Genomic DNA, 27,500 nt, shown 5'->3' with positions numbered 1-27,500 from the left:
ATGATTTTTAATAGAGTTTACTTTGACTTTGACTTGTGACTTGGTGGGGTAGTGAGAGGTAAGCAAGTGGCGATGGCTGACAGGTGAGCTTTGATGGAAGAACAATATAGACCTGTATGTAAGAGCTCACACAGATATTTTAGAATGGAAGATACCTCTGATTGGGGTCCTGTCCATTCCTTTCTCTTCACACCAATAAGAGAATCTCTTCCATTTAGCTATAAGATTTTTTCGAGTGTTGAGTCTCCTGGCTTCTTGGAGAATGTTAGTAAACTCCTCAAAAATTGTGCCTGTAAGGAATTGGAATCCTAGCATTCACAAAGTTAGGTTTTGGGATGAATCGGTAAACCTTTCTGTTGTGAGATTAGATCCATTTGTTGTGGCAGTTTGCATTTTTTTTTTTTTTTTTTTTTTTTTTTTATCTTATCTTTGTTAGACAAACTCTTGGAATGAGAGATACTGGAGAGAAGATGTAGATGAACTTCCCTGTCCACTGAAATGTGAAAGCATCTGCCCTCCAAGCTAAGGGCAAGAGCAACTTGTGCCAAGTAGTGGATGCTGTTTTGTTTGTCTTTGAAAGAAAACTTGATCGGGCTGAGGAGACCCCAACAGTAAAGGATGTCCTGGAAAACCTGTCTGTTCAGGTTCCATTTGTGAGAGTGCTCCAAGGAGATGCTTAAGGAGTCTGACAATACATTATTTTGTGATTGATGTATGTGGCTGTGAGCGATATGTTTTTCTGGGTGACAAGGCCTAGCATTCTTTTCCAGTCTGCACAGTTTGTAAGAGCGGTTTCCTTCTTGCTTGCTTATGTATCACATTACTGTTGTATTGTCTGTGAACACTCATAGGGTACCTGGTTTCCAGAGATGTGAAAAGACCTGAAGAGCATGGAGGCGAGACCCTTATTTCCTTCATGTTGATGTGTTCTTTTAGAGTTGGCTGTCATCAACCCTGTACTTGTTGGGGGCTTGTCCAGGCTGCCCCATGCATAGTCCAAGACATCTGTGTGCATTTCCTGAGCTGGGTCTGTAGGGGTGAAGGGAAGCTCTGGGTTGAGTTTGACCTGATCTTTCCACCATAAGAGTTCCCATCTGAGACTGGATAAATGTAGAATCACTGTGCCCAGAGGGTGCTGAGTCCAAACTGTTTTTAGTTACCTTTTGATTTTCCTCAAATGCATTCTGGCTTAGGAGGTCATTGGGTTAGTAACTGCCATGAACCCAGAATCCTTAGGATCTCCCTGGCTGAGCATTGGCTGCGGTAGACAAGGTTGTGGAAGTACTTTGTAAGGTTCTGCATTTTCTCTTGAGAGAAGTAGGGCTGCATTCTTGTCCAGCCTGCAGACCAGGAAAGTCCTGAGATGGCTGCAGGGATGTTTTGGTTGATGGTGAACCCCTACTGAGATAGAGGGTGAGTAGGAGATGCTGTAAGACAGTTTGTGAACTAGCTTGGATTGACAGTTCATCTGAGTAGGGAAAAAGCTGGATTCCATGGGTTTGATGGATGGCAATCACTGGTGCCAGACACTCTTGGGGCTGCCGAATGCCCAAAAGGCAAATCAGTTCACTGATAGTGAGATGACCCAGTACAAAACCTGAGGAATCTCCTGTATAGGGGTCTGAATTAGAATATGGAGGTAAGCATCCTTTAGATTTAGCTGTAGGGATACTAGAAAAGCCTGGGGCAGAATGAAAGGTAGCAGAGTGTGCAAGTAGTGAGAGTATTTTGAAAATTGGCACCTTTTAAGAAGGTGCTTAGTAAGGAGAGATCCAGTATAGCTCCACTGCCCCTCTTCTCTTTCCTTGGCACTAGGAAAAGTCTGGAGTAAAACTCCTTTACCACAAATTCTTCTGACATTTGCTCTATTGTGCCTGTAGCTCCTGTAAAATGAGTGGGATCAGAAGAATCTGATTGTCTGGAGGTGGGGGTATGCCATTTAGAGGGGGGGATCTTCATCTATGACATGACAACCATTTCTTTACAATGACATCATTTTATCTGTAAACTGTAGGACTATATATAATACTTGGACTGTCTCAAATACCCTATCCATTTTGTTAATCATAGTTTCAAAACAAAAGTTACCATGGAGTGAAATGTCCTCAAGCTGATCTACCTACTTATTAGGCAGTTTGATTTTTGATTTAGGCATTTATGTTTACATTCTTTTCATTTTTTATGTAATTTCTAACTGAGATTTTGCTGTGTTAAATAAGAAGTTCTTCTGTGTTACCTCTTCTCAGCAAAGAAAGTAGCTAACCATACAGATGCCGTAGGAGAGGAGGAGCTTCCAAAGAAAACACCATCCCAGCTAAAGAAGGAAGCAAAGAAGAAAGAGAAACTAGAAAAGTTCCAACAGAAGCAGGAGAAACAACAGACACAGACTGAGGTATGGTCATCTAACACTGGGTGTAGATATAGTTGATGTGCAGGCATCTTGGATATACACAAAGCACAGGCATTTAGAGTTTAATGTACTGACTCTTACAGATGTCTTAGAGGCACTGATACATTTGCATTTGTACTAGGAGCGTAAGAGTGCCTAGAATTTGTGAAAAGCACCAGGAGTATCTAAAAGTACATGTACTTAAGGGAGAGAGCATGTTTGAAGCGCTGGTGCTTCTAGGCAGCTCTGAAGTATGTGCACCAGGAATGCTTCTAGGCAGCTCTGAAGTATGTGCACCAGGGATGTATCTGCAATGTAGGCTGGTGGGGTATGAAAGAAAAAGGAATAGATGGTGTTTATCAGTGAGGTACATGGGTAGCTCAAGTGTGCAGAAGTGCAGTAGGCATCCCTGTGCTATTCTTTATAGTGATGGCCAGATGGATTTTATGAAGAAAGAGTCTAACCACAGATGCATATATATGTTTTGCTTTGAATGTTCTCTTTGCCTAACACATGTGATACCAGCATCAAAAAGCCAGGAGAGTTATTTAAGCCACATGAGTGGTTAAGCATGTAAAGAATTTAGCTGATTTCCACACCGTAGTTTGGTTAATGGGATTTCCTGTCCTGTCATCTCCAATTTGATTTTTTATTTATTTATTTGCCGGTTTTCTTGTTGGGCCTAGTTCCTACACCCCCCCCCCCCCACACACACACACATATGCACACTTTTTTGTTTCTGTTCACATGGTTTAGGTCATGGTCCTGATGTTTAGTGCAGAAAAGGTCTGTTTTATGGATAAAAAGTATAACATGTCAGTCTTCATGTTGCTGCAAGATGAGCAAAAATCTGCACTAGCATTGCCTTGGCTGTTTGGAAAAAGAGCTTAAAGTCAAGCACGGCTGTAGTGGCAGTGTTTTAGTCCAACTATCTAGTCTCTTGAGGGGGAGAGATTAGAGGCCTGACTTGCACGTCATGGAATGGTTGCCATGGAGAGTGCCCACAGACTGTGGCAGTAAGATTCCTTCCATTGTCCGTACCTAGTGTCATAACACTATAAAAGGGCAAAGGACACCGATGGCAGACCTAGACCGTGCATCCTTTTGAGGAGAAGTCTGTCTCAGATTGTTTTGTAGGCTTAGTATGTCATTGAGTCCTACTGGACTAGTGAAAAGTTGTGCAGTTGCTTTTCTGGCAAATTAGACTTTTAGCAGATTTAAAACATTGGTTACCACCATGGGGATGGATCCAGGGAGTCAGCGTGATCTTTTCTCCAGTTCCAGAGATTGATTGCTAGCCTGCATTCAAAGAGCAGTCTTTCATTTCTGTTACTGATAACTAACATTTGAGGTTGAGGTCACTGCTGTCAGTGCCCTTCCAGTTAGTTGCATACAGGTTAAGGGAGTTCCACAGGGCCGTTCTTTGCTAGGTCTTGCATGACATGGCCTGTTCATATTCGTTAGGCCTGGACAACTGTCTGTATGCCCTGGGGAGCACAGGCTTATGCCAGCACCAGAAAAATCTCTCCGGTCTCCTCACTGCCTTTGATTGGTGTGTTCCAGAATGCTGACACACTCTTCTTACCTCCAGCACTTGCCCATCACTGTTTTATTCATGGCAGGTCTGGAGAGAGAGTGTGGAAGCCCATCCTGTACATCCTTGTCTCTCTCTGCCTAGAGAAGGGAACTGGAGTACCAAAAGTCCCTTGTAGCATAGACTCTGTTTTGGCTTAATTTGCTCACATAACGTTATGTAAAAGCAGGCATTTTTAGTAATGAATTTTACGTTTTTATAATCACTTTCAACTTTGGAGTAATCTTTGTGTTTTTTTTTTTTCACCAGGCTTCTGTATCTAAATTATTTGACAAGAATGCTTGGACTGGATATTTGCTCTTCTAAAGGCATTACTGCTGCACTACACTTAACTTGGTGCTACTGTTGGCTCTCATAAATCTCACTTCCCCAGTTCGTGCAAGACTGGTTTTGACACTTCAAATTGCTCACCTTCCTATGTCAGATGTATTTGTCTGGAAATTTTTTGATTTTTTTTTCAAGGCAGCTTTTTACATTCCCCTAAAACTGTAAAGGATCTTGGTTCACTTCCTTATCAGTATCTTTGTTTTTTTTTTTAGTGATTGTTTCTTCCAGCATCTTTTAGTAACTGCATTTCTAAGTTACTGAAAGTGCTTCTCTGAAATGTTTTTTTTTTGTTCGCCACTAGGCATTGCTAACAGCAAGGTTAGCTCATTTCTTGTTCTTCCAGCAGTTCTTTTGTAGTCTGAGATTTGCATAAGGATGTGTTGAATATGCTTTGCAAGGTTTTTGTAGTTTATGGATTCTTTCCAGCTTAACTTTACTGTATACATAATTGTGGATTGTTTCATACCATACTCATACCCACAGTTTATTTAATATTAAGCATCTCTTCTATGAAAAGTAAAGCATTATGTTCTAAAATACAGCACCGTTCTGACCGGCATCTACTTGCCATACAGGTAGCTTGTTCACATTGTACTATGTTATATGTTGGAACATATGTAACTAGTTTAAGCATCTCAAAACTATTTTCTTGCTTATAACTCTGTTTCCAAGACGCATCTTTCCCTAAAATCTTATTTCAGACTTGGTAAGTGCAAACTTTCAGATACTGCATCATTCCTAGAAATCTTTGTGATACACCGTAACCTACCACCTAATGTTAAATGACCTATATATTTCAGATTTCCTCACTGTGCCATATCATAATTTCAAGATAAATTATCTGTATCGGTCTTGTATGTGGTTTCTTTGTCTGACCCAACACTGAGATCATGAATTAGGTTTAGAAAAGCCTTGAGTTACCAGGGCAGAAGCTGTTTACAGTATATATGACACTGACAAAATGGCAAACTTGAGTATGAAGACAGTGTTTCTTCCTAATATCATATTGAAGGTGCTTAGTTTGGATCTTGCTTTATCTAGCCGTATCTGCCAAAAAAACAGTGATTTCATGTAGTACGTAGGCATAGTTAGCTTTGGTGTTCTTTGGGCCACTTTAGCTGCAGACAGCAGGTAACACTATAGATTGTGGGTTGGTAAATTGTATCTTTTTTCCTCAGTAACTGATAATTTTCACCCTTTTGGCTCTAATTCTTATTAAATACACCTAGGATTTGTATTATTTTCAACTTCTGGTCAGTTTCAAGCCTGAAATCCATTGGTACTTTTTTGGATCATAGGTTCGTAGATTAGTACTAAGCTAACTGCCTTTGCGAGCCATTTTAAGCCTAGCCAATTACCCCTTGTGAGACTCAAACCCTGCACCTTGTGTTTGCAAGGCAAATGTGTCACAAACCATAGCATCAGGATTTGTTTGTATGTCATAGTCTCATGGCTAGTTTCCTAAGTTTGGGAGCAAGTCTGCATAGTTATGCAAGGTCACTCTGGTGGCTCGGCACCTTTATCTGGAAAAGACTCTCCGTAAACATTGTTTGGTCTTAAACTTTATGAATGGCAAAACAATTTCAGTTTCTCACAAGCCAGACAGTTCAACATATTAGAAGAATTCACTTGAGTGTATGTTTTGTACTTATTATTTTTAAATTCCTGTCAGCAGTTCTGACCCATTGGTATCACCCAAGTGGCTAATGTAAGTTAACAGTATGTACTTAGTTTTCTCTTTGGTGCTTTCCAAGTATTTTCTTGAAATGTGTTATATTTTGCACTTTAATGTTCAGATGTGAATTGTTCTGCTTTTTCTCCATTAATCCTTAGCATCTGTTGCAGCATTCAACATGCTGTCATATTGGAATGCTTCAACTGGGCTTTCAGTTGCCACTTTATCAGTTCTTTTTTTAGTAACAGTAAATAGTTCGTATTCAGGCTTCTTGTTCAGCAGCATGCGCATCTTTTGAACAGAATTTTTTTCATTTTCACAAATGCCATTTGCTCGTACAGATTTTGTGTATTGATTAAATGCTTGACAGTACATTCTCGTATTCTTACAGCCATGCCTAAACTTGAAAACTAAAATATTGCAAGCGGTTCTCTGTCCTCTTAGATCTTTTTTTGTGGCAGTGTATTGTCAGATTTCATTTACATATCCATTGCTATTGCAACACATCCTGACTTAATTTCTCATTTTATCTATTTGACTGTCATTCTGTTTTGCACACATTTTTCTTCCAGTAATTGTTTTAACTGTGTACTAGTAACTTTATTTGTTGTGCACATATGCATGTATTTTAAGGTCCGGTCTGTTTCTGTTAGTAGCATGCCCTGTTTTTATCATTTAAAAATCTAATAAGTTCTCTTTGTTCTTAACCGTGCATCTCACCAAGTTTGCAGTCTTTGGTTCCAGTAACATAAGCACAGGTCTCTGTTGGACCTTTTGGTGTTGTAAAGAATGAATGTCTAGAAAATGGCAAATTCTTTCTGAAATCCCAGTATGTTTTTCCACCCAACCCACCCAAGTGCTGTTGTTTTATCTTTCTCTTGAAGGAGAAATAAATGCCTTATGGCTTCTTCCCTGGTGAAGTGCAAGAGTGTTGATCATTAACTTTTCAGTCTTCTCAAGTATGCTCGCAGTAAGGAGTAAATCGAAAATTTGTAGTCAAAATGTCTGTTAACTAAATTCCTTACAGTGTAAATTAAACTACCGTGCTTCCAAACAAGGATATTCTTGTTTCTTCAGTCGTATTGATATGTTAATTCTTCGCAGTCTCAGCTTCTAAACATCATGTATTGCTTGGATGATTAGAAAATGAGATGGGGTCGGGGGAGGATGTGTCTTTTAACCTCCTTGTGGTTTATATTCAGAGTGCTGAAAGACTAAAACTGAGAATGTGAGTGTAGTGTATGACGTATACTTCCTGTGTCTTTCTCATCAGCACTGAAGCTATATGCCCCATATATAGCAATGTTTCCTCGATCTTGCCACTCAGCATATCTTGCAGCAGGTCAGCATCATGGGACTTCTCTCTCTACAGATGTCTTTATCTGACAGCTGACTCTTGTTTCCAACAGTCTGCAGGTCTTGATGACTTATCTTTAACTGGTACCACCTCCACATTCTTCTTTCCCACCATGGAATAGAGCTTGATCTTATAAAGGTGCCTTTCCATTGTTCAGTGCAACAATGCTTGCTTCATATTACCTGAAGTGTTATTGCACTTATGTCTGCTTGCTTCATACAGAAGCTGTGTTTTTGCTTTCACTCTGAGATTTTTAGCCTCTTGGAGACATTGTTATTTCACTTGCTGTTTCTAAGAGTTGTGGCAACCACAGAGTGATGATATTAAAATGAAGGTGAAGTCCTTTATTTTCTGCATTTGCTAAATAGGCTTGGGACTTGGGTCAAGATCTTATGTTCTCAGGCTGTATGTTCTTGCATTTGCAGCCAAGCAATTTAGAATTAAACTGTGCAATTTTGAGGAAACACCCTGACTGCATAGTAACCCTAACTTGACACCTTACCTTACTGTAACTTTCCACAGCACTGCCCTTGTATTTTCATTATTTTGAATGTTTGATGTATTTTATCTTTTGAGGTTTGTCATTTTGTCTCTTCAGAATATAATCGTGCATATATTTATTTACATACACGCCAACATTGTGTGTGTGTGTGTTTTATATAGATATCTATTTAGATATATATATAGAGAAAGATGCCAACATAGATATATGTATAGGTACGTCTGTGTGCATGCACAGCTGTGTAAACGTACACATTCATATTTATGCGTATAGATCCATTCCCTTGGAATTTCTGAGGGTGTCTTGCTTAAAGTGATCCATTGGCTGTTTTAATAGTAACCTAGTCAGAAGGAGGAATGAAACTGCAATGTTACTGAATTTTGAAATTGTGACATACTCCTAAATGGCATGTACTTTAATGTGCCTTTTGTAAAGTAGATGTGACCAAACTGTTCAGGTCTGAAAGAATGTGAAGGATTGTTGTAGAACAGTACCTCCTGGGATGTGCAGTAGCAAGTCCTGCCAAAACCCCGCCCACAACCCAACATGCGGTGACATGTTGTAATACTGAATGAATATTCATAGTGATGTCTTCACTGACCTGATGAATATTCATTAAGTTTTCGGCACATTTGCTCGAGGGGGTACTAAAAAACAGCAAAAGGAAAATGTATGCTATGTTTTAAAATAGTAAACTGATGTTAAAAAAAAAATGTCTTTACGCACAAATCAGTAAAGGAAAATGTATGCTATGTAGTGAACTAATGTCAGACTTCATGATGCTCTGCAAGCCACAAACATTTACTTTATGCAAGAAACAGCAGAGGCAAATGTATGCTATTAATTTAAGTAGTAAATTGACATCCAAAAAGTCTTTCCAGTGCTCTGCAAGCAAGCCGCATTCATTTATGCCTCGTACAGAAACTTGTACTTTATGCAATCCTGAGATTTAGTGAGTTGCTGTTTACTAAAGAAAATAATGTATAACAACAATAGAAATGTAAACTGACCATACGAACTTACCTCAAGAGGCATGTAAACACCCTACGAAAGTACAAGCAGAAATGAGGCACTGGGCACCCACTTTTATGATAACTCTGTTTAATAAAATACCCAAAAAATGGACAGTATCCAGACACCCAAGAAAGCATCACTGTGCCCTGTAGACCCATTTCCCCAAAAAGCATAGGTTAAAAAAATATGTAAAATATAAACTAGATTGCAATTAAAATGCAAAGTTCAGTCCATGGAACATCCTGAAATTAAATGTACAGGGTTTATTTCCATATGTGTCGATCAACAACCAATGTATGCATGATATCACTGTCGAGTCTGCATAGCAATCAATCGTGCATCATTTGCATACAACATCATGGGCATTTTTCATGTCAATCACACAAAGCCACGCCCATTCTATGGAGGCAGACCCAGGGGGTACTGCTTTACAACAATCCAGAATGTGAAGTATTTTAGTTTTTATATACAGCTCCTGACCACCACAAACATTTAATGCATAACCAAAGCCATACATCGTAAGACCATACCTGACCTACCTACATCTCTTGCATGCCAGCTGTGAAATAATAGTAGTAGGTATATTTTGGGGGATTTTTTTCCTGTTTAACTTCCTACTTGCAAAATCCTTTTTCTATAAAGGCTGAAAACTACAGTGGCATGCATATTGCATTACTGAAGTAACAATAGGAGTATGTGGGTTTTCTTACTTCAGCTGTGCATTACTTTCTGTAAAATGATTGAGAATTACAGTGTTGGTATAAATCTGTATTTCATCAAGTTGTAGTAGAATGCAGTATTTTGTTCTCTTGGGTCTTTCACAGCTCGTATGTACTTGTATTGGGTTGTAATAACTGCTGTTTTAAATACTGTTTATTATTCTGTACTGGTTCAGATAACTGTGAAAGCTGTTTAAATTGATCTGTTTGTATCCATTATGGGAGGGTGTTAAGGGATGACAGCCCTTCTTAAACTTTTGGCTGCCTTTTTGCCCTCCAGTTGGCCATCAGCTGCTCTAGATTTTCTCCCATTGTGGCTTTTTGTCCCATATGCTGTTCCACATAGGAATGCGACTGCTCTGTCTGAGAGTTGTGAAGAGGGAGTCGAGAGGAGCTGCTGGTAGTGTGGTGGATGCCATCTTGCATGCCAGGAGACTTTTTTTTTTTTTTTTTTTTTTTTGTATGTTTTGGCTGAACAGTGCTGCTGATGTCATGTATATCACTATACTCAGTGTCCACTATTTGCAATCCTCCCCTTCTGTACTGAATTTTTAGCTCCAGTCTTCCCCTTCTATGCTGAAACTACATTTTGCTGTAAGGTTACAACATTGGCTTCCATCAGAGAGGAGGAGGAGGGGGGTGGGTAGCTGTGTCAAATTCTTGGCGAAATCCCTAACTCTCCCACAATGGAGAAAACAAGAAACTGCTACTTCCCACCCCCAACCAAGCTTTTCCAGGGCCTGAGGTGCTAATCGAACTTTGGTCTTCTGGGATCCACCTTACATTTTCCACTTCTCATCTGAATGTTCATTTCATGCTTTGGTACATGACTTTATTCTTGTCATGACCATGGTGGAACCAGAGCATGTCTTGTTAAGCAGTGGGCTTAAGGCAGTGACTCGGACCTGTACCGCACTCCAGAATTGCTAGACTCTTGCATATGCACACTTAACAGGCAGTGTAGAAGATACCAAGGTCATGTAATAGCATGTCTTTGTGTTGCAAGGGGAAACTTTGAGCACCAAGCAAAAACCCGTGTGTGTCCAGGAAGGGCATGAAAGGACCTCATCTGAATGTGTAGTATTTCATGAGGATAGCTAGAAAGTTTTATTGTAATCCTACAATACTAATACATTTGATGGGGAGGAATGGAGTTAAACTTTCATGTCCTATGAATTTAATTGTACAGATCTGTATAGCAGGGACCCTCTTTTCTAATTAATGGAATATGTTATTATTTGAATATGCTTGTATGCTGCTGTTGTGGCTTTTTTTAGTCAGGGCTTGGTACTATAAATTCTGAGGTTAACTAATTTTGGACTTTTGCTGAAGCTGTGCAACAGGCCATGTACAGCTCTTACAGCCTGTATACTGATTCACTTAATCAGGAAGTATAGGTGCAGTGTATAGCTAAAGTCAACATTCTCTTTCTTGTTGTTTTGACTAAGGGTTGTTGCCCTTATGGAAAACTAAAAGGGACAACCTTATGAAAGTGATTGAACCCAGATGCAACCGAGTTAATGAAAAAAGTATAGTTTGTGCAAATAAAAGTACTGGAGAGTCTGATCTGTAACTCTTCTAGGACACTGTTTGCTTTGTGGTGCAGAAGGATAAAGCACTGACTGCAGCCCAGATGACCGGGAAGTGAGGAGCTGGCTTGGAATGGTGGAAGTGTGCTGCCAACACCATCTTGCCCATTCTGGAGAAGAGGGAAGTCCACTTGAACATGCTGCATGATTAGCAACTAACACCTAGTTTTTGAATGTGTCTCAGCATGTGATAGGAAGGACCAAAGTGTGCACCCTTCAAGCTGCAGATATGTAGAATAACCATGTCATCATGTGTCTGAATCAAAGCGGTAGTATTTTGGAAGCACTGATAATGTGAGGTAGCAGTGGAGTGGGATTAATGGTAACCATTTGAAATACCAGGACCCTCATGAATGAATTCTTAATCTGGAGACTGGATTGCAGAAAATCAGGACATAGATTAAGTCTGAGATGGCCATTTCATGGAATATTCCATTTTCTCAGTGATGTGGCAGTCTCAAAATTTTTATATAAAAGTTCTGGGAGTGTGATGGTCTTTTCCTATTGCAAAAAAAGTTTAAAGGAGGAGAGCCATGTTCAATATTTGCTCTTCACCTGGGTTTTGGGTTTTAAATTTTAAATTAAATTTTGTTGGTCTGAATGTAGGGACTGGGCATTTGGACATTTCAATATGGAGCCGAGGTTAGCATATTTAAACAAAAAAAAAAAAAAAAAAAAAAAAAGTTCTGCACTGCGTGGAATTGATGCTTCTCAGGGACAGGGTAGTTAACCATTCAGCTTGGCCTGGGGGCAAAACTAGTAAAATAAAAAATAGCGCCACCAAACCTGTACAGAGCGGTAGCACTTGACAAACTTTATTAACAGAAAAAGACTAGGCGCTTTCACCTTTTTGCTCCCAGGGCTTTAACAGAGTGACTGTTAAAATTCAAATGCAAGCTTAAGTAAATGTCTTAACACAGTCGCATGATCAATGCAATAGAGAAGTAAGAGAATTGCATTGATCATGTGACTGTGTTAAGTTTACTTAAGTTTGCATTTGAATTTTAACAGTCACTCTGAAGTCCTGGGAGCCACAGCGTGAAAGCACTTAGTCTTTTTCTGTTAGAAAAGTTTGTCAAGTGTTACCGTTCTGTACAGGTTTGGTGGCGTTTATTTTTATTTTACTAGTTTTGAGTTTCTGCTCTTTTAGGTGTTTTTTTTCTGTTTTTTCATGGCCTGGGGACAAGTAGGGTCTGTTCTTAAACTTGAGAGACCACAGTCAAGGATGGGGTTGAAGTCAGAATTTTAGGATGCTGGAATGAGCTCTCTCTGTCTCGGTCTCTCTCTCTCTCTCTCATATTCCCCTTAAGAAGAGATTTGTTGCTCTCGAGTATGTTCAAGGGAATGAAGACTGCCTCTGCCCTCACTGTTTCTGAGGCAAACATATTTAGGGAAACAAATTGTCCTGAGACTCTGGAGGATGAGCTGGTACTTGACATGCAGGGAGGAGAAATTACATTTAAAAAAATAAAATAAAATAAAGCTGTTGTAGATCACTTAATCTCATTGGGTAGTTAGAAGATACACAACTCTGCTTATTTCCAGTTTAGTCTTTTACAATTTCTGTATGTTATTGTAGGAGCATCTCTTTCTCCTTCCTTTCATAATGCTAGGTAGTAAAATTTGTGCATTAGCTGTGGTTCAGGCACACATCCTTCTGGTGGTGTTTCTTGATCCCAGGCACCTAGCTGTTTTTCCACATGTGATATAGATGGTGAATTTTCTCCCACAGCACTTTATTTTCTTCACTCAGGATTGAGGAGCTTGAGCTATGGTTCACCATAGCTTCCCAGTTTGTAATATATTGGAAAGGCTTCTCTGCAGAAAAGGAACTTAACCTCCAGGGATCTTTACTCATTCATGATAGCTGACAAGGATGGGAAAACTTCTGGTTTGGAAAGAAAGTTTATATTTTCTACAACTTTAGAATTTTGAACTTCTAGGCTTTCGTGTTTACAATTTTTATCAGCTTCTTTTGAGAACTTGAGCCTTAACCTCCTCTCTTATATCTGCTTCTCTGGTAACCAAACACGGTCTCTAAGCTGCTCTTACGATTCAAATGATGCTGTCTCCAGAGATGCTGCTACAGGGTCAGTTATGAGAAGATTTGATGAGCTATGTTCTCAAAATTGACTAGGAGGTTAAAACTGACACTTTTTTTAAATTTCCCCTTGACAAGGATGTTCCTTTTGGCCATTCTGCTGTGGAGCTACTTAAAAAGGTTTGATGAAAGAGGGAAATTTGATTCAAGGAGTGACCCAAATTTGCAGTCTTCCTTGTCTAAGTTTAATAGAAATGTTCTCTTAACTTGACATCTTTTTCCCCAAGCATTTTTAATCAATATTTTGAAAAACAATGGCAAGGAGGCTGTATGACAAAAGAGAGAGCCTTCCAGAACCAAGGACAGTCCAGATAATCAGAATGACTACTTGCCTCTCTTGGCCACCCTGGCAATCTATCATTCAGACTAGGTCTACATCTTCCCCATGGGCATCAGATTAGACAGGTGGATTCTGGAAATCAGTGAGCAGGGGTACAGATGGCAGTGGGAGTCCCTTTCACCTTTTCAGGAGATTCCTCCTCATCCTATTAATGAAACCTCCATTGTTTCATCCAGTTTTGGAAAAAATATTGTCTTGGGGAGGGGCGTGTCCTAGAACCAGAGCCCTAAGATCAGAAGACCAGAGGGTTTTATTCAAGAATTTTTATGGTGACAAAAGGAGAACTTGACCAGTTCCAGACCTCCTCTTTATAAACTTTTTGTAAAGGTCCCAAAGTTCAAAATTATATCCTATCAAACTTTACCTCTCTTCCTTTATTCAGTTTCATTGTAAAGTTGTAGCTTTACCAGATGCGTACCATGGGTTTCCAAGATGGCTGCACACTGATCAGCAGCTTAATTTATACTTTCCCAGTATATAAAAAGAAACTGAAAAATAAGAAAGCCAATAATATTTTATAAGCATGAGTAAAATTTGATTACTGGTTAGTAAGTACACTGCTTGGATGTCAGCAAAGAAGAAACGTTGAGAACTTGAAAAAGCAAATCAGTCAGAAAAGTTGAAGAGAAAACATTGTGTGGGAAGAATCCTGCAGCTATTCACCAAAAAGCCGTTCAAGCTTCAACTTTGGTACAAGAGATGGCTCCAGTACTTTAGAGGGGAAAAATAAATTGAATGTACTCAGAAGTGATTAAAGTAAATAAAACATTAAAGACTGGAAAAAATATAAGAACCTTTAACCAGCTTTTCAGATGAACTGATAAACTTTTGAGGTTGAAATGAAGGAAAGGCTGGCTGAGTGTGAGACTTGTCAGGAAGCGCTATTTCAAAAAAATAAGAGCTACAAGACGGAACATGGAGATTTTATGCTCTACTAGAGAAACTGAAAGGAAAAAACTATATTAATTTTATAAAAGTACAAATAAGCAACTGGGGTGGTATTCCACAGCAGGCTTTAATTGAAAGGGTCCATTGAGTTTATGCTCCAAATCTGGCCATGAGAAAGCAGCCAAGGCATGTATTAGTAAAGATGCAATCCTACCGGTAGAAGAGTTGATCCGGATGAAACTATAAGGGAAAAGTATTAAAAATTGGAGTGATTGTTGAAAAGGATTATACGCTGTACAACAGGAAGAAAAGTAAATTTATCCCAGCAAGGGAATGTCAATAAGCAGGTGCGAGTTTCAAGCGGCTGTATCCATCAGTCTTCAGAATGTTGTTTTTTCTAATTTTTATTTTATTTATTTATTTTTTTCTGTAGGATTGAAGGCTTTTTCCATGTAGAACAGGCCAAGGATAAAAAAGGTGTAACCCGACAAAAATGAGCCAGCAACAGAAGCAGACTTGTCTTCTCATTTTTCTGACAATAAAAAACATAGAAAGACTTAGCCAGTAAAATGTTTTCCAATGTTACAAAAGAAAATGCTTGAGAGATGGAAGAAGCACAGTAGTTGAATCAGGATTACTTTGGACTTTTAACCAGAGTCTGTTGTAAGATGGAGGTGAACAGTAGGAGGACCAGCAACACTGAAATTAGAGAATAAATGAGAGACTATAAACCAGAAGTCACGTTTGTGAAATATGACTGTGCAAAAATAAAAGTGGCTGAGAAAGACTGGAATTAGGTTGACGACTTAAACTTGTGGATAGATTGTAAAACATATACCCTAATTTGTCATGAATGTTTAGAAGGCCACCATACCTCTCAACTGCCCAGGTTTTCACAGAATGTCCAGATTGCCATACATTTTTGGTCTGTTCCTCATAAATTTTGTGGTACCCAGACAAATTGCAGAGGACTGAGATCACTAAATAATGACATGCATTTTACTTTCAGACTTCACACCCTTCAGAAAAATGCATGTTAACAAAAATGTTTTAGCTACATTTTAAGTATAGAAGAGGAATATTTAAAAATTCTCATTATCCAGGACTGTGTACCATTATTATTTTAGGGTTTGTTCAGATTCCTTGCACTAAGAGGTTGAGAGGTATGAAGGACACAAAATAACCAAGAAAAACATGTTATTAGTATTCATATAAAACGTTTCATGATGTAAATAGCATGCTGTGTTTTTAATGTAGGGCTGAGTCTCTTTAGTGATTGTATGTGTTAAAGATGTTAAAGTAAACAAATACTTTTTATTGGTAATAAATATAGGGGTTAAAGTATAACAACCAAAGAAAGACTGGATAAAAGCAAGTTTAATTTACTGTGATCTTGGACTGTTGGGGTGGGGTGTAAAAGTGAGCTGGTTATATTATGCATAGAATTAAGATATTTTCCCTTATTTTTACAAGGGTAAATGTCTAGATTAATGTCCTTTTGCTTACGCTTTTAAAAGGATATTTTTTGTAAGTAGGCCTGAAAAATAAGACAAAATGAGGATAGTCCTGAACAATGCCAAACTGCTTACATCTGCAAAGATATTACCTTGTTTTTTTCCATTAGCAAATGTTCAGTGGGAGTACAGAAGTCTGCCACTGAGGCAGCTGTACATTCTCTTCTGAGTGAAATTTACAAAGATTCATTGCTGACTACTTTTACATGGAGATGAGCTGTTGCATATGCAAGCAATTCATCTTAATAGTTCTGAACATTCCTTTCTGAGAGAAATGAAACATTTAACAGTGTACTGGCAAGCACTTCATTGAAAAATAAGTCTGAAATTATGGGAAATGAATTGGAGACAACAGCTTTTTATCATAATGGATACATTATCCATATTGTCTTGGAATGTAAATAGCCTTACAGGTATAGGCAAAAAAGAAAATAGTATTGAATTATATTAATACTTGCAGGGTGCAAATATCAGTGCTGCAAGAGACTCATTTGAAAAGGAAGAAGCATGTGAATTTTACATAGGGCTACAAGAGGATATTGGCGCATTATCAGACAAAGGAAAAAGGGGGTGATTATAGTAATTGGTAGAGGGGGTCCAATAATAGAGGTAAAAGACAGTAATGGTGCATTTGTGGTAGTAAAGGGCTATTGGCAGAGGAGGAGGTTTGTGCTTGCATGTATTTATATTCCACCAAAAACTGCTGTTCTAGAGTTTGAGAATTATGGCAGAAGTAATCAACGTTCAGCAGGGAATATTTATTACAGGTAGGGACTGGAACTTGATTTTCAAGAATGAGAATGTATCAGAGGAGCTAGAATGGAAAATATAACAAAATAGGGTAGTTTTCTAAAGAGATTTATGAAAGTATGTGGTATGGAAGGTGTGGATACAGTAGTAGAAACTCTGACAGAATTTACATATTATCCAAGGTACAATAACTGGGATAGACTAGATATAAATTATTTCACATGAATGTGTGCATTTGATTGAAAGCTTCAACACGCATTCAATAACTATTTCAGATCATACACTGATAAAAAATAAGGTAAAAATGCAGAGTAATGAAGTAAAAATTAGAACTGACACTTTTTCACCTACCTGTTAAAAGGAGAGGAATGTAAAGACTGGGTAGTGGAAATTATTTAAGATTTACCAGGAAAGACAGAAATCTTCAGAAGTTATACCTAGTGAGTGGGGAAGTATAAAAGTAAGGAATAAATAAAAGATAAAGAGGTGGTTAAATAATAGGAATTACTTAAAAGGGGCTGACAAAGGTTAAACTGTTGCAGGATAAGGGGAATCTGAGAGCAAGAAGAGGTGTAAATGCAGAGTGGTAAAGAAAATAAGAGTATATGGATGATATGAGCGAATTGTATTCTGCTGCAGTTATTACTGCTTGGTAGTATACTGATTAAATTGTAACTGTTATTCTAAGCCTTTTGGTTTAAGCACTTGGGCTTCAAACCAGTTGGTTTACTTTAAGAAGGTTTGTGGACTGCATTGTTATGGCAGGACAGGTAGCTTACATCCTTCTAAGTTGGGAATTGCTGATTGAAGGCTCAGTGTCTGTTATTCTAAAAGCACATTAGTTGTGGTTTAAGCACTTTGGCTCCAGGCCAGTTATTCTACATTAAGAAGGTTTGCAGTCTGCACTCTTGTGGGAGGAGAGGCTAGGTTCTGCCCTTCTGAGCTGGGAATTTCTGGTTAAAGGCTTATTGTGCCTGCTTTTCTTTCTGAAATTTGTGCGCCTTGTTTGCTGTAGCCCAGAAGTTAGTAGTTTATTGGCCATTTTGGGCTAATTTCTATCTTTCATTTCCTCCGACAAACTTTCAACTTAAGCACTCAAACCATTCATTTCACAGCCCAGCACTTGCTCAAAACTCATAGCAAGCACTAATTAACCCTAGCACTAGACCCCCTATACTGTCCAGAAGGACAAGGCTCTCTATTCGTCCCTACCAGCTGATCACTAAAACAGCTCACTTTACCTATTCAGGCATGTCAAAAGGGCAGTTTCAGGTGTACTCTCCAGTCTAACTGGTGAATCTGGGCATTTTGAGGCAATGTTACAACTGCCTCATGTACACAGACAACCCTCTCCTCCTACCACCAAACACTAATATGTGCGAGAGATGTAATTATACAGCCAAACTGGAGGCAAAGCTCTCTCAACCCGAGTGTGGAATTGACAGTCAAGAGGAGAAGGAAAATACTTGCAACACATCACCAGTCTCACATAGACCTACTAAACCAACACCGGCAAATAACACACATAAATACACGAAAACATACTCGGAGGCTCTAAATAAAACTCTGCAAAAGCAACAGAGACCTCCAAAGCAGACACCCAAGCAACCTCCACAACCCATGAAACACATACTTCAGTGTGCCACGCAGTCACAGCCCTTAAGGCAAAATAACATACCCCAACACACGAGTAATAGGCAAATCTATAGTCAAGCAAACTGATAGGAGAAGATTACAGTTAGCTGCCTGCCGGGTGCTAGGATCTGCCACATAACACAAGCACTCGGGTCACTGCAGAAGAAGTACAAATACGATTCTGTCATTGTCCATGTTGGTGTGAATGACCTGAGACGTACCTCCCTGGACTACATGAAAAGAGACATGGAAGAGCTCTCTGATCACGTAGCCCAGGCCGGTATGAACCTGACCGTGAGTAGCATCCTGCCCTCACCAAGAATGATGCCACTGTATAAAGAAACAGTTATCAATTTCAACAATTGGCTAAATTTTTGGTGTCATTCAAAGGGGATCCAGTATCTGTCCACCAGGGATGACATGCCACATTGCTTCACAAGAGATGGCTTGCACCGGTCACCCTTAGGCTTTCGAGTACTGGCCAAGGCTTTTGTCACCCCCATAGTGCCTTTTTAGGCAAGACTCAAAAGACAAACCCACCACCATAAATAGCACAAGAAACCAAATACCGAGGGTTATGCTACTCAACACCAGAAGTCTAAACCTCAAAATGCATGCACTCGAGGCACTTCTCAGTATGGAGAACATAGGTATCTGTGCAGTAACAGAAACCTGGTTTAAGGCTCCTGAGAGCACCCCAGCACTACCAGGCTGTAACTCATACCATACTTTTCGGCCACAGAACCTGGACCGAAGCACAAAAGGTGGGGGTATATCCATATTCATCAAGGATACCCACACCTCCAGGTTAGTGGCACAGCACAATGCCTCAGAGATCATCCATGTGCAACTAACAATGGGCAAAACTGCATTTCAAATTGTAGCTTACTACAGATCACCCACCATGACCCAGGACCTGCATCCGTGTTTCTGGAGACACTGGAAAATATGAAGGTCCTACCAAACGCCCTGATATTGGGTGATTTCAATTACCCAAACATTAACTGGGAGAACTACTCAAGTACTAACTCCCTTGCTCAATGCTTCGTAGAATTTATAAACTCGAACATCCTGGATCAACTGGTGAACACCCCCACCAGAGGGAACATCCTGGATCAACTGGTCAACACCCCCACCAGAGGGAACAACATATTGGACCTGGTCATCACAGACCTGGGCGACCGGTATTCTACACCGCAGGTCAAACCCTCACTGTTTACATCAGACCATAGACTAATCACTCTGGATATCCACATTCCGCCCCCACCCCCAATCAAGGAAACCACCGTGAAAAACTTTTCATAAGCAAACTTCACTTTACTTAAGACCGAGGGGGAAAGGTTTACTGCCCCCATGCTAAAGGACAGCACTGCTGAATCCTTTACAAAAGGCACTCTGAGTACCTGCAAGAATGCATGGATTGTGCTATCCCAAGCAAAACAAAGACTCACTCCTCCAAGAAAAGGAAACCAGTCTGGTTGACCCCTGCCATAAACGAGCTATATAATAAAAGGAAGAAACTAGTGCAGAAAAGAGTAAAATCCCAAGAAGGAAAGACATTCCTGATTAGTATCAGCAAGAAACTATGATCCCTTATAAAATCATCCAAGGCTAGCCTCGAAAGAAAAATTGCCAAGGACTCCAAAGATCACCACAAAGCGTTCTTTAGCTATGTCAAGAACCTAAGTGGAAACTCTCAGATCTGCTCTGTGTTAGTGCAGAATGGCACAAAATACACTGAACCGACTGATATCGCCAACATTCTGGCAGACAGGTTTAGTGAACTTCACTCCCTAAAGGGCCCATAACCATACCAGAAGAATGTAGTGCCCTGGCAATCGCTGACAAATGGGTTAAAACAGCCCTATCCAAAGCAAAAAATACAGCTTCAGTGGGACCAGACTGTGTCCCAGACTGTGTCTTACATGAGCTCCAAAATGCCCTCACCTAAACACACTGTTCAAACTCCGCCTCTCTACAGGCCATGTACCCATAGAGTGGTGCACAGCAACCATTATCCCACTCCACAAAGGTGGAGTCACAACGGACCCCAGGAACTATCGCCCTATAAGCCTGACTAGCCTGGTCTGCAAGGCTATGGAGCTCATCATGGAATTTATTAACAGAGACATTTGGTAAGGTCCAATGTTTGGAGGTTCCCAGTTTGGCTTTAAGGGCAGATCATGCCTCCTAATCCTGGTGGACTTCTTTGAGTTACCAAGGCTTTAGACGAGGGAATGGAGGTCCACACAGTCTGCCTAGATCTCGCAAAGGCTTTCAACACCATTCCCCATTCTGGTATTATAGACAAGCTCACCAGCCTGTACATAAACCCCTACGTCACAAGATGGGGTTGCCAATTGGCTCAAGGATAGAACCCACACGGTGAGAGTTGCAGGCTCTAAGTCTGACTCTAAACCAGTTACAAGTGGCATCCCCCAGGGCTCAGTCCTGGGACCCCTCCTCTTCGGTATATACTTCTCAGAGGTACAGGCAAGTACAGGAAGACTATGGCTGACCAAGTTCGCAGGCTACTGCAAACTGGGGGCCATAATCGACTCTCCAGCTGATACAGACATCCTCCAGAAGGGTCTCACTGAGACGGATACCTGGTATCAAAATCATGGCCTCAAGCTAAAAGCCAAAAAGTGCATAGTCATCCCCTTTGGAAAAAACAAAGTACCTACAAACTACCACATACGTGGTAGTCCCCTAAATACAGAAAATGTAATAAGGGATCTGGGGACCCAAGTACATAGTAATATCTCCTTTGATAATCATATTGCCAAGGTGGTTAGAAAATCCTATGTGGCCCACCTAATCACAAAAGGGTTCACATCTAGAAAAAGAGGTTATTGTGCCCCTCTACTCATGGGTACAATGCCCCATTTGGGCTATACCTTACAAGACACTTGCAACAGCTGGAAAGACCACAGAAGTACCTCACCAAGAGGATTACTGGCCTCAAACATATGCCCTATGCAGCCCGAGTGAAGAAACTCCAGCTGTACTCGGTTGCATACCGCTTGCTCAGAGGTGATCTCTGCCTGACATATAAGGCCATGTCCAACCCAGAACTGATGGACATGCTCCACCTAAAAAAAAAAATAAATCCCCAAAAGCCACATGCTCTAGGGATCTAAACCTCACCACAACGATAAATAGGACATGCTGGAGGGATAGATTCCTGTCCCAGAGACTCCCCCATGCTTTGGAACAGGATTCCTATCTATGTTAGGCAGAGCCCCTCACTAACACTCTTCAGGAGAAACCTTGACGAGTGGATGGGAAACAGAAAATTTACCCCGGGGATCACTGCAGTGGCTCTGCTGGACAGAGCCACAGGGAACTAATCTAAGGGGGGGGCGGCGAAAGCCAACACACTCTGGCTAGGCTTATAGATGCCCTCAGGTAGATAGCCTAGTACTTACCTATGAACCTATGCTGTTAAGCAACTTTTTTTTTTTTTTTTTTTTTTTAGATGACTCCAGAGCACATCACCATGCCTTAAGAGCACATCACAGTGACTTGGGCAGCAGAAAGTAGAAACGGTTATTGCAGACGCAGGAGTCTATAACATGAAAAATAACCAGAGATCCTGTAGAGTTATTAGGTATTTTAGAAATTTTTATGACAATTTGTTTAAAGACGAAAAATGTTAAAATGGAGCACAAATGTAGATATGTACGGAAGATTTAATTATGCCAAGGTTAGATATAGATGAGGCTCAACAACTAACAGCTAAGATAGAAGAGATGAGATAAAAACAGTGGTGTAATCCGTCTTCAGGAAAATCTACAGGAACAGAAAAAAAAGTGAAGAAACTGATAAAGGTCTGGAAGATGTTTATTTAACGGTATTTAAAAAAAAAGAGTGCACGTTCCAACATTTTGGAAAGAAGCTGTGGTGATTGTATAACCTAAAGACGGTAAAGACCCGACTTCATATTGATACCTTTCATTTTTAGACCATGATAATAAAGTGTTTGTCTATACTAGTTAAAACAATGGCAAAGGTGTTTCCAAAATTGATATGGATCATTGTGGTAGTTAAATGCCTGATGTTAAGTTGTCAATCTCGCCTTCATTCTTGCTTGATGGGTTCGGAGCCGATCCCTCGGCTCCGACTCGGCACTTGCTAAGCTCGAGAGTCACTTTTACCAGCTCGAGGCAGCCCCATATCTCATGATGCAAGGCGGTAAGTACCCAGATCTCGTTTGCCGCTTCGCTTATGAGGTCCTCCTTTTACCAGCTCCTGGTAAGTGATTCACTACTTTGATATTTTAGCCCCTTTTTGCTAAAAACCACTTAATTTTTAGTTTTAAGTTAATTATATAGATTTTCTGACAGAAAATTCCCTGTCTCTACTAATTTTTTTAGTCAAACTTTACCCATCCCATCCCCCCCCTGTTAGGGTGTGTGTGTGTGTTTTTTTTTTTTTTTTTTTCTAGTAATACCTTTTGGTATTTTATTTAATTTAATTCTTGACTGGTGTGTGTGTATGTTTTGTGAACACCATGTCAAAGGAGAGGGTCTCAGGCTTTAAGAAGTGTGACTCGTGCTGTCAGAAGATGTCTCTGACAGACAGTCACACTTCTTGCCTGTATTGCCTGGGGCCTCTTCACCTGCAGGACTCCTGTGCTATATGTCATTCCTTCAGCCAGAGAGTCCTGCAGGAGAGAAGAAACAAACTGATTCTTAGGGGCCTTCTTAAGCCGGAGGGCTCTCCGGCTAAGTCGGCTCCATCTAAATCAGTCAAATCTTCCAAGGCCCAGGCTTCTGTGTCTAAGCCTGCGGCCTCGGCTCCGACTCGTTCTGAGTCGAGATCGGCTCGGCAGGAGCCGATTCTGGCCTAACTAAGCCTTCGGCACCGATGGCTATCGGTGCCGATTCTGCATCGACCACTTCGGTGTCGGCTCCGATCGGTTCCGACCACCATGTGGCACAGGCATCGGTGTCTGCTCCGATCGGCTCCGACACCGTTACTTTTGTGGCTGTATCGGCTCCGGCTGGAGCCGATGCATCGAGGCTTCCTGTCGGCTCCGATAAGTCTTCGGCTCCGACAGGATCTATAGTTTCATCGGTTCCGATGGCTCTTTCCAGGAAGAGGTCGAGGTCTCCTTCCTTGGAGCCGATACTCTCGGCTCCGGCTTCACCTCTCCTTTCCGAACGCGGCCATCGGAGCCCATCTTCAAGGTCATCCAGACTCTCAGTCCATGACTTAGAGAGTGGTCAGCAGATTACTTAAGTCACAGGCACTGGCCCAAATGTTACATAGTCCGTCTCAACAGACGACTGTTGGTCCACCCCGTTACAGTTCCTCCTTCAACTCTACCCCAGAGCTTGGAGTTGGAGTCTTCGGGAATGATTACTGCTACGGCTGGAGGACAGATACCCCCTTCTGTTCCTTCAGCCTCTACTCTTATCTCCTCTTCGAGACCTTCCTTAGAGGGATTCGGTGGTCGGGCTTCCATGGTCTCCTCCGAGGGGGTGAGTGGCATCGGACCCTTGTCCGAACCCGCTCTTCCCCTTGGAGCCTCGGCCTTGGTGAGCTCGGCTCCGACATCTGCCTCGGAGACTTCCTTTCAGTGGTCCCTGGAGTTCCTAGTTCTTGAACGGGTTCTCTCGGATCTGCCTGGAAGGGAGCATTCGAGGTGATGAAGAGTGTGCTGGCCACTGGTATCAGTCAGCAGTCTGTTCCCGTAGCTCCTCCCTCTATAGTGCCTGTTGACATCTCTGCCACTTCTCTTGCTAAAGGACCCAGAGATCCTCCGCCTCAGGTTTCCCCATTGGGAATTTCCCCCTCTTCCGAGGATTCTCCTGATGTTTCGGGAGATCCTCCTAGGAAGAGGACTTGTAAGAGGAAACATGTAGACTCTCCCGAGTCTGTCACTTCAGATACTGACTTTGATGAGTCAGAGGGATCCCTAGATCCCCACTGAGGATGTCTCCTTCTCAGACATCCTAGAACTCCTTAAACAGACTGGCCCACCAACAATCCCTCTGAGGATGAGTCAGTATACCTAGAGGCGTTTGGATCTCGGCCCTCCACCTCCTGGGTGTCTCTGCCTTCGACCCCTTATGCAGGTTATTGCCCGAAGGCGTGGGCAGCTCCTGACTCTGTAGAGCCAGTCCCTAGGAGGCCTTCAAAATTTATCACTGCCCGGTGACGAGCAATTCCTCACTAAGGGTGTCCCGCTGATGCCATGGTGGTGGCTGCGGCCACCAAGAAGGAACTTGCAGATCCTTCCGTGCCGTCCATCCTCCTAATAAGGACTCTAGGACCATGGATAGGTACAGTGGCGGATGTTTTCCTCAGCGACCTTTGCTATCGTTAAGCTGAATTACCTATGTCACTTCACCAGACTCCAGAGGGATATCCTTAAGGAGCTGGGTGAAGTAGTACAGGATCCTACAGCTGCAGGAGCTCAAGAAAAGATTGCTTCGCAGCTAGGAACCCTTAATTCCATTGCAAACTCCTCCATGCGGCTAATATCATATGCTGCTGATGGAGCGAGTAGAGCCGAGGTACAGGTGTGGCTCTTAGGCGCCAAGCCTGGATGCGGCTATGTGATTTTGCAGATCCCTTCAAGGCGTCCTTCACAAATTCTCCCTTTGATGGGTCAGCTTTGTTTGGCCCTCAGGTGAAGGAAACTTTGACCAGGTGCGAACAGGACGGCAAGACTCTTTCTGCTGTAGGAGTCCGTTTTCCACCCCTTCTAGACCTTATCCCAAAGGACAGAAAGGTGGAAAAATGTGGTTCCGTAAATCCCAAGGAGTCACGCCGGATTCACGTGGTCAGTTTACCCCTAGAGGCAGAGGGGTAACAACAACAGGCGCGCTCTAGAGGCAGAGGGGTCCAAAAACCAGGGAAACAGAGAGCCTCTCTCTGACAAGCCCTTTCAGCATCCCTGAGATGTTGCCCGGCTGTCCCTCCTTGGAGGCAGTCGGGAAGATTATCACTGTACCCAGAAGCCTGGCATTCCCTCACTCAAGACAGATGGGTACAGTCGATCATATCCAAGGGTTACATAATTCCTTTCGAGGAAAGTCCTTTCCCTCAAATTCCCTTCCAGATGTACCACCCGGTCTAAGGGAAATTGCAGAGTTAGAAGTCTCAAAACTACTGCAAAAAGAGCCATTCAGCCAGTTACAACAGACCATTCAGAGCCGGAATCTACTCAAGGTTCTTTTGGTCCCCAAAAGACGGAGACTGGAGACCAATATTGGATCTCAGCAGACTCAACAAGTCTGTGAGGAAGACAAGATTCGAATGGTCACTCTTCAGTCAATTCTGCCCTTCTTACAGAAGGACAACTGGATGTGCTCAATAGATCTTCAGGATGCGTACTATCACATCAAAATTCACAGACGCTCCAGGAGATTTCTCTGCTTTCGGCTGGGGTCCAGTCATTTCCAGTTCAGAGCCCTGCCCTTTGGTCTCACTACAGCCCCAGAGTGTTCACCAAATGCATGGCAGTGGTCACGGCTCACCTGAGACGTCAAGGATTCCAGGTGTTTCCGTATCTCGACGACTGGCTCCTGTCAGCCACCACCAGGCATCAGCTTATACAAGCCAGGGATTACACAATAAATCTTTGTTCTCATTTGGGCATCTCGATCAACCCGAAAAGTCATCCTTATCGCCCTGCCAGTCTATTACCTTCATAGGCGCAAACTTAAACACTGTTCGGATGTCAGCTACCCTTACAGATCAAAGAGTTTCAGACATTCAGAGTCATGTCAGGATCATTCTGGCCAACAAGAAAGTACAGGCCAGAATGGTTCTAAAGGTATTAGGTCTCATGGCTGCGGCCATTACTCTTCTTCCCCTGGCTCGATTCTACATGCGCCTTCTTCAGTGGATGCTGTTCACACAATGGTCATACCAACAACTTCCAATGCGTCACCAGATTCTGGTGACACAGACTTGCAAAGAGCATCTTGCTTGGTGGATCACATCTCCTCAGGTTCACCAAGGCAGGTACTTTGTACCCCCATCCCCGATAGCCACTGTGACCACGGATGCCTCCCTGATCGGGTGGGGGGGTCATTATCAGGGCAGGATGGTTCATGGGACGTGGCAGCCGTTCGAGTACCATCTGCACATAAATGTCCTGGAGATGAGAGCAGTGCTTTTAACGTTGCAAGCCCTCAACGACTTTCTTCCCGTAGGGACAATTGCAGTCCACACAGACAACATGTCTGTAGTTTGGTATATCAACAAACAGGGCGGAACCAAGTCCTACCCCTTGTGTCGAGAAGCGCTCAGACTATGGCAATGGGCGATCTCCTCTCATCTGTTTCTGGTAGCAACGCATATCCCTGGGAAAACCAACATTGTAGCGGACAGATTGAGCAGAGCTATTCTCATGCCTCACGAGTGGTCTCTCAAACAATCTATAGCGGAAGAGATTTTTCTGGAATGGGGTCATCCATGTTGCGATCTTTTTGCTACTCCCCAAAACAGCAAATGTCCAGACTTCTGCCTCTTCCCTCTATCAGGCCATCCCCCCAGAGACGCTCTGACCCAGGATTGGCCCCAGGGACTTCTTTATGCCTTCCCTCCATTTCCTCTGATCCCTCAGGTTATCCAGAAAGCTACCGTTTTGAGAGCCAAATTGATTCTCATTGCCCCTTACTGGCCTCGACAAGTTTGGTTCCCGTTCCTCCATCATCACCTTTTGGTGCAGCCGTGGCATCTGGACCCAGTGCCAGATCTTCTGATTCACCAATCGGGTCAGCTGCACCGGTCAATCCCTTCTCTCAACCTCACAGCATGGTTGCTCCACTTCCTTCCTTAGCCAGGCTTCCTTTGATCTCTAACCCAGTTAGAGACATCATAGTAGCTTCGCTAAAATCCTCTACCAGGAAGATTTATACAAGCAAATGGAAACGTTTCTCTTATTGGGCTAAGGCCAAGAATATTGATCCTTTCACTGCCCCTGTTCAGGCAGTCCTGGACTTCTTAGCAGAGATTTTTCATGCAGGCTCCTCTTCTTCCACAGTCAGAGTTCAATTGGCTGCTATTTCCAATTTTCATGTCGGGATAGCAGATCATAATATTATGTCCCATAGGCTCTGCAGGGCCTTCTTGAAAGGAATTT

The 27,500-nt window shown here is 41.8% G+C and overlaps 1 protein-coding gene across 2 annotated transcripts in view; it reads left to right on the top strand.

Moving 5' to 3' along the window:
- Positions 1-27,500, top strand: part of VARS1 (valyl-tRNA synthetase 1) — a 623,655-nt gene that overhangs the window by 104,047 nt on the left and 492,108 nt on the right. For both annotated transcript variants that reach the window (XM_044083285.1, XM_044083286.1), the window contains one exon: positions 2,247-2,392. In XM_044083285.1, coding sequence (XP_043939220.1) covers positions 2,247-2,392 — 146 coding nt within the window. The remainder of the gene's footprint in view (positions 1-2,246; positions 2,393-27,500) is intronic.

The sequence above is a fragment of the Protopterus annectens genome, chromosome 9.part0, assembly GCF_019279795.1.
Source record: "Protopterus annectens isolate FY-2018-M chromosome 9.part0, PAN1.0, whole genome shotgun sequence".
Lineage (NCBI taxonomy): Eukaryota > Metazoa > Chordata > Ceratodontiformes > Protopteridae > Protopterus > Protopterus annectens.
Note: the sequence above shows the minus strand (reverse complement) of the source record. Positions and strands in the feature narration are given on the sequence as shown.